The following is a 12445-nucleotide window of genomic DNA, read 5'->3' as shown; positions in this document are numbered from 1 at the left end:
CGAGGAGGCCCAGGCGCGCCGCCGCATGGAGGCCCTGCTCGGCGGCGTCTTCGCGCCGCGCAGCCCCGCCGTGGAGGTGCACACCGCCCTGTTCTGCCCCGGCCGGCCTGAGGGCACCCTGGACGTCCAGCGCGCCCCCAGCCAAGCGCGCAGGGTCCGCCTCGTGGACCGGGCGACCCAGACGGACGGTGAGGGGCCTGAGGGCGGGGGGCCGGGAACGCGTGTGTCAGGTGCCGGTTGGGGATTTTGTAGGACCGGGGCCCCCCTGCGCTCCACATCCACTTATACCTTGCCTGGTTCTTTAGTTTTCTCCTGCAGGGAATAATAACTACAATAAAAACATGCCTGTCGTGAGCCAGGCACTGTTCTAGAGCTTTTCACGCCTCACGACAACCCTCCGAGGATGGTACTTTGGTAGAGTAGCTGGCCTGCTGCAGAATTCTTATTTGCACCCTTCAGACCTTCCTATCAAGGAATCCAGGCCTGTGGCCCCAGGGGGCTCCTCTGTGGGTCCCCGGGGCAGTGGGCTCTTACATGAGCACCAAGGGCCTCTGTCTCGAGAAGCTCCTTCCAGCTCTGCCCTTCCAGGGGCCGAAGTAGGGATGGAGGAAGCGCTCTGGGCTGGGCAGTCCCGGGCCCTGATGGTCATAGCAAGTGTCCTCTGTACAGACCCCTTGACATGTGAGGATGGAGGGCCGGTAGATGTCTGAGGTGCCATCCAGCTCAAAGATACTAGCTTCAGGACACATAATGACATGCTTGTTCCCGGTGCCCAGGATGCATCCAGAGGGCCGGAAGCCCCAGATGTTCACACCCTCAGGACCTTATCCTGCCTAACTGCATCCCCTTAGACTCATTCTTTTCGCTCCCCTAAATAATCTGCCATGTTTTCACATCGCCTGGTTAGCAAAGCCCCTCACCTGTGGACTATTCCAGCTGTCCATCTGTGAAAACAATGCCTTAGGACGAAGGCTCCAGGGTGCCTTGTCGCACACCTACCCTGCCTTCCAGGGTTTCCTGCCATCTGTGTCCTCCCCACCTTCACCTTCATTCAAGTCAGACAGCTTGCACTGAGCCCCTCCTCTGGACTTCAGCCCTCCATGTCTCCACAGTCTGGAGATCAGGGAATGAGAGAAGACAAGGATAGAAATCATGATAACACCATGCGGAGTGTGACCAGCGTCATGCAAAAGATGACGGAAAGATGGCTTCCAGATGGGGACCTCAAGAAAGGCTTTGAGAGGAGATAGCTCTTCTTGAGATGGGTCTTGACCATGCTAAGTGGTTTGACAGAGATGGAGAGGGGAGTGATGGAGGCAAGGGCTTCTGCACATGCAGGGAAGCGAGGCGTGCTCACCAGACCTCCCGTGCACGTGGATGGCTAGAGCTGGACCTAGGTAGCAGCGTGGTGGCAGATAAGCCTGGGATAGCGGGCTGTGACTATACTGTAGAGGAGTCGTGCTTCCAGGCTAGGATCCTGTGCTCCAGCAGAAGGCGGGGGCCCTGGAAGACGTGCTGGCAAGAACTATGGCAGTGCCAGCCTTCCTCGTTCTTCTGGGACAACCTCTCATCCACGAGTGCCCTCCCCCTCCTTCTCGGGACCACTTTTACTAAGGAATGCACACAGGTATTCACCACCGTCAGAAAAACTCACTGCTCCCTAAGCCTACCCACTGGGTTTCCCCTATCTCTCTTCTGGGGAACAGAGACCTGTTTTCTGTGCCCTCGTGGGCTTCTTCAGGTGAAATGGAAAGTTTCTTTCCTTGCTACCAGGAAATTCTGCCTGTGTGTGTCTGCCCTATCTGACTGATTTAAACCAGGGCTTCTCAACCAGGGGCTATTCTGACATCCCACCCCACCCCTGGGGACATTTAGCAATGCCTGGAGACATTTTTGTTTGTCACGGGGTTGCAGGGAGTGATACGGGGTACAGGCCAGGGATTCTGCTAAACATCCTGCAGTACACAAGACAGCAAAGAATTGTCCAGCCCAAAATGTCAATAGGGCTGAGGTTGAGAAACCCTGATTTAAACCAGGTTGAGGCCCTCAGTTAAAGCCCATTGGTGCCTGAAAGTCCAGTATTGCAGAAGTGAATGCCTTAGGAGTTCCTGACCTCTCTGCTAAATCCCAATAGGGTTCCTGCCCTGGGTTTCCAATCCCTGTTTCTAGATGGAATCCCTTCGAGGGACCCGTTGCTCTTGACTTCAGAGAATCATCACCTTCTTGTAGCTCACCTGCCTCCTGAACTTCCTCCGTACACCAGAGTCAACCACGTACAATCCAACACTGTTGGTCTAAGCTTCCCTTCACTTCTAATCCTTCATAACTTTGTTTCTTTTCTTCAATCTTCTCACTCAGGGGATTCTTAAATTCATTAATTTTAAAGCATGTATAATTATCAATTCCCTATTGCTTTCTGGGGTCGTGAGAAGAAAGAGCAGTGAACTGGAATATTGCCCTGTTGATGCCCCCAACCAACCATGTGACTTTGGAAAAGTAATTTAACTTCTCTAAACCTCAGTGTCCTCTTCTGCAAAAAGATAATCATTAAGGTCTTTTCAGGCTCTAGAAGCCATAACATATGTCCTTTCATTTCACCATTCCCACTGGGTCTGGCCTTCTGTGGAGACCCCTTTGAGCCCTTTGTAACTAGCTGGGTCTGCCCTAAACCTTATCCTGGGGCAGGAGCGTCATCCCTGCAGGCCACAGTTCATGGGATTAAAAGTCAAATACTCACGTACATAATGATGCGTTCAAGGTGGAAGTAAAGTCTTCTAATGCGAACACATTTTATGTTGCAGTCACAGTGTGAATTCTAGGTTGTCTTTTAAAAGTGCTTTTCCCTCTTCTATCCTAAAATGAAAATCACATTATTAATTAAGAGAACGGTTCATAGGACCCTGCTTGACTGAACCAGTCTAGAGTTGGGGAGATAGTCTTCTGTTGCCAATATAATGAGTTTGAGAAAATTTTAGCTTTCTGAACAGCTTTTATATTTTTAGGGAAAATTATTTGCCAAATGCAAAGTCAGGACACCTCCCCCCACTCCCGCCCAGGCTCCTCTCCCACAGTGGTGCGGAAAGGCTCTGGAGGAAGGGGGAAGCTATTCTGAGATGGGAGAAGCCTATGGGCCATAGAAGGTAAAGTCTTCTTTAAGGTAGAGAAAGTAAAGAAGCCCCAAATCTTCAGGAAAGTTACCTAAGAGAAAAATGCATGGTGAGCATAGGTTGTTTTGTTTGTTTGTTTTTGTTTTTGTATGAGGAAACCAGTGACAGAGCTGAGCGTCACATCCGGGGTGTCTTAGAGTGAAATACAACTCCCATGGACCCAGGAACACACCAGTGCAGAGGTGCCTGAAGGTGGCGCTCCGGTCGCAGAATCGTGGGGTCCAAGTCATCACAGGCCCCACAGCCAGGCTGAACCAGGCTCACAGGGCTGGTATCTGTGGAATGAGAATGTCCCGGGAGCCCTGCCATGGGGACCACTCTGGCTTTTGTGACCTCACAGGAGGTGTGGGTGACCATTCTCTGCAGGGCCTGGGTCCAGTCAGAGGCCAGAGCCAGACCCCTAGGGCAGAGGGCAAACGGCCCCTCCAGGAGGGAGCCAGGAGACCAGGCAGCTCCATGTAGGTCCACATTAGTTTGGGAGGATCCACCATGAGGAAGGTCAGGAAGAAAAGGTCAAACACCAGACGCCACCAAGAACCCACCTCACAGCGTGCTAGCTCTGAGTCCACCACACAGCAGACTAGCCCTGAGTCCACTTTGCAGCAGCCCAGCCCTGAATCTACCCCACAACAGCCCAGCCTTGAAAACACCCCACAGCAGCCTAGCTCGGAGCCCCCACCGCAACAGCCTGCAACCCCAGCTCTTCCAGCTCCTCCAGCTCCCAAGACCCGCCGCTCTTCTGGGCACCTGTCGTCTTCGAACAATGACAAAAAAGCAGCCCATCAACCCAGGAAACCAGGTGGGCAGTCTTCTAGCTCAAGCACTTCTAGTCTTCCTGCTGATGCAGTCCAGTCCCCACCCCCACCCCTGCCCTGCAGAGGCTGGTTCTTGTAGGGTAGTGAGGTGTATTTAACATGTACTCTGGAACTGCTCTTGTGGACTGTGAAGGTTTTGGTTTGGGTTTGACCAGGGTTCCTGGGTTTCATTATGCCTCACCTTCCTGAGTCTCCCTGAAGACAGCCACGCATACATATTAACATTCAACTTGGCTGCATGGTGATACTGGCTCACTGGGAGTCAGCAATACCGAGTGACTGCTACGAAATGAAAAGCAACGCGCATTAGTAGAAGCATGTGGTTTAGCACGAGGGAGGTTGTCATACCGCTTTATTCTGTCTTCAAAAGGCTATCTGCATGGGCTATAAAAGACGCCTAGCAAACTAGTCCAAAGAAGGTAGCCAGGTTGATGGAGGATGAGAGGGGGGGGGGGGGGGGGGGGGGGGGGGGGGAACCCATTTGCTGTATGACAGTTGGCTGAGGGAATTGGGGATGTCTGTCTGTCAGGTGGACGATGTGGCAAGTCATTCCCCAGAAGTCTAAGGGTCCATGCATAGGGTAGTCAGATAAAATACAGGATTCCCAGTTCAATTTTAATTTCAGATAAACAACAAATAATTTTTTTAGTGTATCTATCCCAATATGAGAGTACTTGAAAAAGCTCATGGAAAAATTGAATTAAAAGATAATATGAATCCTTCCATGAACTTTTTGAAGATCCCTCTCCTTGCATGGGCATCCTGAATTTTTAATTTGCTAAATTGGCTACCTTACCTATGTGAGATACTAGAGACAGATTTCTGCTCCACATAAAAAACTTTTCAACAATTAGCTCTGTCTGAAAATGGAATGGCTGTCCAGGAAAAGTGGTTCTCCATCTTCTTAGGAGCCAAGCAGGGCTCATAAGCGTGGGATTGTGTAGAAGGAATTCAAATGGAGTGCAGGAGGTGGGCTGGTTTATACTAACTATAATGGTAATAGCGAACTTACATTTATCACTGACGTTTACTGAGTACCCAGCATTCAGCTCAGCCATCTAAGTTAATCTTCACACTTGACAGTCCTATAAAGGAGAAACTATTATCATCTCCATTTAGCAGATGGGGAAACTGAGGCTCACAGGAGTCACACAACTTGCTCTCAAGCTGTCACTGGTAGCACTGAAAGGGGAACCTGGATCTATTCTGATTTCAGAATCCTCACTTACCTTTCAATTCCAAGAGGCCTGGTGGTCTCCACAAGAGGAAGAACATCCTTCTCTGAGTTTCTTCTGGATCTGCAGTGAAGTCAATGCCCATGGCTCTGTGGCCCTGAGCAGGCCACACTCCCTGGGCCACAGTTTATTCCTCTGGATGATGTGGGTGTAAAATAAATAAATGATATGAGTGAGAGTGCTAAATCCAAGGTATCGCCATGACGATATTTCTGCAGCCAAGAAGCAACCCGTTCTTGACATATGGTAACGGTTTTGAATGTTTGGCTATATGTTGTATAGATTGTGATTGTCGATCACTGAGAGAAACATTTCTGGATTATGGCCTTCAGAACTGGTATCTGTAGAAAGCAGAGCTTTCCATTCCCAAATCTTTTAATGAATGCATGTGACTCCCCCCAGAGAGGAGCTTGGCTTATTGAGGAGGCAAAGCAGGAAACGTTGGTGGCTCATCAGTGGTTACAGTGGACACCCTACACTTCTTCCAGAGGAGTTTTCCTCTTTGAGCCAGAGTGCAAAGGAATGTTGGAGATATGGGATGAGGGCCTGTAAGTAAAGGATGCCATTTTCTAAAGTCCAATGCTGTTTTTATGCAGAAAATATTGTAGCTCAAGAAAATACAAGTCTTCTGCTGTAATGGCTATAATCAAAAAGGTGGACAATAACAAGTGTTGGTGGAGATGCAGAGAAATTGGAACTCATATGCTTCTGGTGGGAATGTAAAGTGGTGTAGCTGCTATGGAAAACAGTCTGCAGTTCCTCAAAGAAACGTGAAGTTACCGCATGACCCAGCAATTCCACCCCTGGGTATACACCAAAGAGAATTAAGTACACATATCCACGCAAAAACTTGTACATGAATGTTCATAGGAGCATTATTCATAACCAAAAAGTGGAACCCAAATTCCATCAACTGATGATTGGATAAACAAAATGTGGCATGAAATACCACAATACAATTAGCACAATGCAATATTACTTGGCAATAAAAAGAGGTGATGCACTGATACATGCTACAACATGGATGAGCCTTAAAAACATTAGGCTAAGTGAAAAAAGGTAGTCACCCCAAAAAACGCACAAATCGTGTGATTCTATGTATGTGAAATGTCAAGAACAGGCAGATTTATTGCCAGGGACTGAGGGGAGGGGAAACAGTGGAGTGACTGCCAATGGGTATGAGATTTCTTTGGGGGAAGATTAAGATGTTCTGAAATTAGGTAGTGGTTATGGTCACACAGTTTTGTGAATATACTAAAAACTACCGAACAATCTAGAAAAGTGAATTCTATAGTCTGGAAATTATACTTTGATTTTTTTTTTTTTAAAGGTAAGTCTTGCCTTTGGAATCCCTTCTTTCCCCGTTCCCAGAAAAGTGTGTGTCGTGGGCAGATCTAAGCAGGAAGTATGCTGAGTCTGCTGGGTTGACCACTGGCTTCATGGAGCTTAGGACTGGAAGAATCTGTAACTCTGTCGAGTAACTGGGTCGGAAATAGGAGGGAATTATCCATCCAGAAATCCTCCTGCCCAACAACAGAGGGCACCACCTCTGAGTTCTGCTGGGATCCATACCAGAGGAGGACAGAAATGGGAGATATGTTTGGGCAAGTATTTCCAGGACTGTAAATTAGAGCAGCGGTTGCCTTCTGGATGGATCAGTATACCCTAGATAAATGAAACGTGGCAGCTCCTATTCCAGAAATCGCAATGCAGCCTCTCATGGGGTGGGCAGTCTCCTGCTTATGTCACTTCCTGTGAATTCTGTGGCAAGAGTCTTCACTGAATTACAAGTTAGAAATCCTGAGCTGAAGTCCACTTCTGCAGTCTACTTGCGACAGGGGCATATGCCTTATATTCCTTGAGCCTCAGTTTCCTTATTTGTAAAACAAGACTAACAGGATTCCACTTCACAGGATTTTTGTGACAAGTGAGATGGATAAGGAGGTGAAGTTTGGAGCACCATACAGGGTAACTTTACAATTTTTTTTTTTATTATTCCTAGATAGCACCAGTCTATAAAACAACCATTTTCCCACACAGTTAGCCTTCTCTCCTGTTTGGTAAGAGAACGTTTTGTGAGAGAACTGCCTTCCCTGGGTAGTCCTGAATCCCTGATGGTGCCTTCGAAGTCTAGGGCTTCCCCTGTGAATCCTGCAGTTGGACCTTGTGATTAGCGTGGCTGTTGGAGGAGCCTTCTTGGACTGTCTTCCAAGCTGTCCCCAGCCTCCTGGAGGCAAGTGCACCTCTCATCTCTTTCCTTCTCTGTCCACCAGAGCCGCTGACTCATGCGGGCCCGCGATCCTGCTCCTGTGCCACTTGCCCCGGCAGCACTGCTTGCTGGCATCGTCTGGGGCTGTGCCACGGCCGCATCTTCGATGTCCTTCTGCCTCGGTACTGGCAGGCCGTGCCAGGGAGAGGATGCCCAAGCCTCCTCACCTTCTACAGGTTCCGGAGCACATGGGGGGCTGGAGTCTCGGGTACACAGTTCTCAGGGCCAGGCTCTGTCCCCAGACCTTATCGGCAATTGTGTGTAACTTCCTCTTGGGAATTGTACATAGGCCACAAGGAAAGTCTTTCCCTCTGGGTTGCCACTTCCTGGGGTTTGGCAGACGGGGGCCCTTTCTGACCAGACCCACCCATAGGGGACCCATCCCGCGTGCACAGAGAGGTGCCAGTTTTCTTCCTGACTAGGAATTGCTTCTTCGGGGTTTTCTTTCTTTTTTTTTTTTTTCTCTATAGGTGCCCACTCTTCCTCACAGAGTACACTCACTCCCAGCTGCTCATAAATTCCCTGTCACTCAGCAGCTCTGTGATTAAACACTCTGGCCATCCCCCCTCTCCCATGGCTCAGGTTCTTGACCTGCATTTGAATTTTCCCCAGAAGTTAGTGATAAAAACTGATTGTAACTCATAGGCCCCCTCCATGTAATAGCAAGACCTCAACCCCCTTCAGAGTGTGTCGGGCCATTTCTGGGAGTCCCCACAGGGAATGTGCCCCGAGGCTGGTCTGTCGGTGGCAGCCCCGTGACATCACCCCCAGTGTCTCTCCTCTTTTCCTCTTACACAAAGCCACCTGGAGACACGTCACGGCCGCTGCTGCCCCTCATGGGAGGACCCCTCTTCGTGTCAGGGGAACAGACTGAAGATGTTACCCCGTTCTTCAGTGGTGCGAGGCTGTGTGCGTGGCTGGGCCCCAGAGCAGCTCTGCTTGAACTCAGGGCCACACAAATCTCGGAAGAGGTCCTTCCCCATGGGGGTCTCATAGCCCTGCCCCAGGAGCAGGGCCCACCCATCTCCCATCCTCATCCTGCTTCTCTTCCCAGCCCCTCTCCTACCCGATCCCCTCCCCATCCATAGTTGGAAAACTCCATTTCTCATATGTATGAAGAGAAGCAAACAGATACCAGGTGCATGGGGAGAACATGCCTGGAGCCAAAAACACTCTGCCACCTAGTATGTCCCATTGAGGAAGGGCCTGCCCACCATCCACACCACTTTCCTCCTACACACTTAGTTTTTTCATCCACCTGCTGCCAAATTGTGCCATGGGTTCATATCAGTTTAAACCCAACAAGTGTTGTAGAGGGAAACCTACTTCTGCATGGGATACAAGGCACAGCGAGGGAAACCAGAACAGGGAACTTTAGCGTTGAAATTTTTGTAGTCTACATGGCGAGCTAAAACCTGTGCATTAAGAAACAAAGATGCTAGTCAGAAAGTGCTACGTGTTCTATAGGAGAGGCCGCAGGAGTTTCTGAACAGGAGAGAACTTGCTTCTGAAGTGGGGGCCAGGTCAGAGTGTCAATACATGAACTGAGTCTGAAAGGATCTTGGGCCCCTCTATGGCTTTAAATGAAAAGGGAGAGCATTTTAGGTGGATGGAAAGGTGAAAGCAAGACTTGGAATCAGGAAGGTGAGGGGGAAAGGGAAGGGACGCAGTCTGGCCAGGGTAAAACGTGTAGTCTTAATTCTGTGCAGATTTTAGCACCTGCTTCCACAGTCTTTGCATTTCTCATGGGAGTATAACGTTGGCTCTTGGCTTTAAATACACATTCACATTAAATAAGAATCCCTACTATCGGAGGATTTTTATCCAAATGAATTTTGCATTTTAATGCCTTCTTCGTAATTAGCATAATGATAAGGTATTCTCCTCACCTTTGTAGTGGGTGTAATACTTTCTTTTCTGAGGTTTCTCTTCTCTAAAATGGAGATAAATGATAGAACCTACCTCATAGGGTTGTTGTGAGACTTGAAGACATTGGGTGTGAGGTGTTTAGCACAAGGCCTGGCACACACATCCTTGACCTTCCCCCTCTGAGCCTCCAGGGCAGCTCATGCTCAGATCCTGGGGGGATCTTGTGGTAGGGAGTTGCTGGAAGGGGCGGGAGGAAATTATGTGTTCTCTTCAGAGGAAGATTGATAGCAAGGAGATGGCTATTTCTGCAATCCAGAGGGGACCACATAATTTCTACTTTCTCCTACCTGTAGGCAAGCACTAAAACCCAACTTCCCTCAACCCCCACTTCATTCTTTGATTTACAGAAGACCTTCAAGAAAACACTCCAGTAATCATAACTCACGTGCTCCAAGCCCTCGGGACTGTTGCTGTAGCTCTGGGGGCCCTGGGAGCTGCCTACTACATCGTTGAATCCCTGTGAAAAAGCCCCCAGACCCACGGTCCGGCAGGTATGTGGAGCCCCTGCCCCTTCTTTGAATGAAGGTGGTCTTTACAGGTGAACCAAGCCCCCCAGCCTCTCCAGGGAGGCTTGCGAGCTGAGTGACTCATTCCTGGCCTCCGGGTCAGGTGGCATGGCTCTCTCTGGATCTCTCAGATGTGCTAGACCCATTATTAGGATCATCAAAATGGAGCCCCCACCTCTTCCCTTGCCCCCACTGACCTGGGATGGTTCCCAGTATCCAGTCATGGATGCTGGATGGGAGGAAATGGAAGGGGTGGGGCCGAAGTCCCTCCCCATCTCAGGGCCTCTCCCCTGCTTGGAAGGCCTGTTCCCTCTCCCCATGTCCAGTCCTACCTATTCTTCATGGCCTAGCTCCCCTTCTTCCTAAAGCCTTTCTCCTCCACCCCAGCTCCAGTGATTTCTTCCATCTTCTCAACCACTGTTTTCTCTAGCCTGTCCTGTCCTGTGCTGTGGAGGATTCTTTTGTATGTGTGTGACCTCTTTCCCCAATGATATTGCAAGGTCCTCAAGGACAAGGAGCATGCCTTCCATGGCCATGTTCGATCCTCTCCTGACTCGGGCTGGGCTCCCTAGAAGCAGAGCCTGACACAGGGATTGGGTGCAGAGGATTTACTGAGGAAAAGAACAGGAGTGCAAGAGAGGGCAGGGGAAGGAGGGAAGCAAGGGCCAGATAAGACCTCAGCCTGATCATGAGTTACACCGGAGTCGGAGTCGGTCTCACTAGAGGCAAGAGGTTTGCCCTTCGGTGCTCCTCTGTCCGTCAGTCCTTGGCTACAAGGGTGGGGGGTAGGGAGTGTAGGTCTTCATGGAAAAAGCAGCCCCCATTTGGCTGAATGCAGCTCCCTGGAGAAGGGGTCAGTTCTGAGCTGTCAGCAGCTAACTTCACAAGTCACAGGAGCTCATGCACCAGCACAGAAGGACACCAAGAGCATCTACAGTCATCCCCTTGCCTGGTCCACACTTAGTGAATGCTAGGGATGGTGGTGCAGAGGTGATGGGAAGCTTTTCAACCCATCCCCAGACCTCCACGGGTCACAGGAATGGACACATAATGGCCCCAGTAAAGCATGGTGCTAGGAGTAGAAGCTCAAACTATCTCAGGAGCCAAACCCAGACAACTCCAGTGGGAGTTCGGTGTCCCCTCTAGAGCTCCTCCATATGTTCAAAGGATATTCATGGGATAATATTAGAAGCTTTAGGAAATATCATAGCAGTTAAGAGCCTCAGTGTCCTCAACTGCAAATACGGGAAAATAGTAGTACTTTCCTCTTAAGATTGCTGGTAGTGGTGAGATCGGGTGCTCGGAGAACAGAGCTGCAGGTCTTGCTACTGTTATCACTGTGGTGGCTGCAAAAATGCTGGCCTTAGAGTGGGAACCTGTAAGTTCCGGTCTTGGCTCTGCTACCCGATAGTGGCTGTGAGGGGGCAGTCAGTGTCATCTCTAGTGGAGACTAATAACCCCCTCCAAGGGCGACGGTTATGTGGATTAAATGAGTGGTGTGCAGAAGCGCCTGGCACAGGGCCTGGTGGCGGGTGGGGTAGATGGCGGCCGCTGGCAGCGCGAAGAATGCATCCAAGCTAAAGCTTTTCACCCTAGAGATTCCTGCAGCACAGCCTACCGGTTGTGAGCTTGGGTTCTGGAGGCAGGCAGGCTTGGGGTCTGTTTCCCCCAGTATCCAGTATCTCTGGGGCCTGGGCAAGTTTTGCCTCATCTTCTCCTAGTTAAATGGAGATAATATGGAGATCTCACTGGGTTGATGGGGGATGAGTGAAAAAAAATGCATGTAAAACACTTAGCATAGAGCCTGGGGAGGGATAAGCACTCAACAGAGCAGCACCCTCACCATCAGCATCTTTATTTCTTAACTCAGTGTTCCCCAAACTTTACTGACCTTTGACACCTGTACCATCACTTAATATTTTTCTTTAAATCAGCTTACTGTTTAACTTGGTTTAGGTTTTCTTTTTTTCTTTTTGTTTTCTTTTGTTTTTTCTTTCTTTTTTTTTTGACCAGTAAGGGGATTGCAACCCTTGGCTTGGTGTCATCTGCACCACGCTCAGCCAGTGAGCACACCGGCCATCCCTATATAGGATCCGAACCCGTGGCCTTGGTGTTATCAGCACCACACTCTTCCCGAGTGAGCCACGGGCCTGCCCTTGTTTTCTTTTTTTAATATGAATGCATTTATTTTAAAAGGAAATTTGGTCTGACCATAAATGGAAAATCCTATCTCTTGCCGTAGAAAGACTAACAGTAAATGTAAATACTCTGAAAACAAAACGTCGTGGAATTCTAGCTGACGTGTGTGCCTGATAACATTGCAGCCTCGAAGGCTGTGTCTTCAACATCAAAGGATGTTCGCATGTTGAGAGGCTAACTCCCACCCAAGACTCTCTCCTCCACCTTAACTAGAGGGTTGAAAGGAGTGGAAATGAGCAGCACTTTCTCACTCTGTGATCCGCGTTATTTTAGGGGGTGTCCAGCACCACCTGAACGGCTCAGCGTCCACCAGGACTGCGCGTCC

General features: G+C 49.6%; 1 protein-coding gene across 1 annotated transcript in view; it reads left to right on the top strand.

Annotated features, from left to right (window-relative positions):
• The first annotated feature begins 3656 nt into the window (after positions 1-3656).
• SPATA3 (spermatogenesis associated 3) overlaps positions 3657-12445 on the top strand; it is an 11787-nt gene continuing 2998 nt past the window's right edge. Inside the window, exons 1-3 of the mRNA XM_008590339.1 lie at positions 3657-3966; positions 7491-7662; positions 9763-9906. Of these exons, the coding sequence (XP_008588561.1) occupies positions 3657-3966; positions 7491-7662; positions 9763-9868 (588 nt within the window). The 3' untranslated portion in view covers positions 9869-9906. The remainder of the gene's footprint in view (positions 3967-7490; positions 7663-9762; positions 9907-12445) is intronic.

The sequence above is a fragment of the Galeopterus variegatus genome, unplaced genomic scaffold (genome assembly GCF_000696425.1).
Source record: "Galeopterus variegatus unplaced genomic scaffold, G_variegatus-3.0.2 Scaffold6009, whole genome shotgun sequence".
NCBI lineage: Eukaryota > Metazoa > Chordata > Mammalia > Dermoptera > Cynocephalidae > Galeopterus > Galeopterus variegatus.
This window is presented reverse-complemented; position numbering and strand designations above follow the sequence as displayed.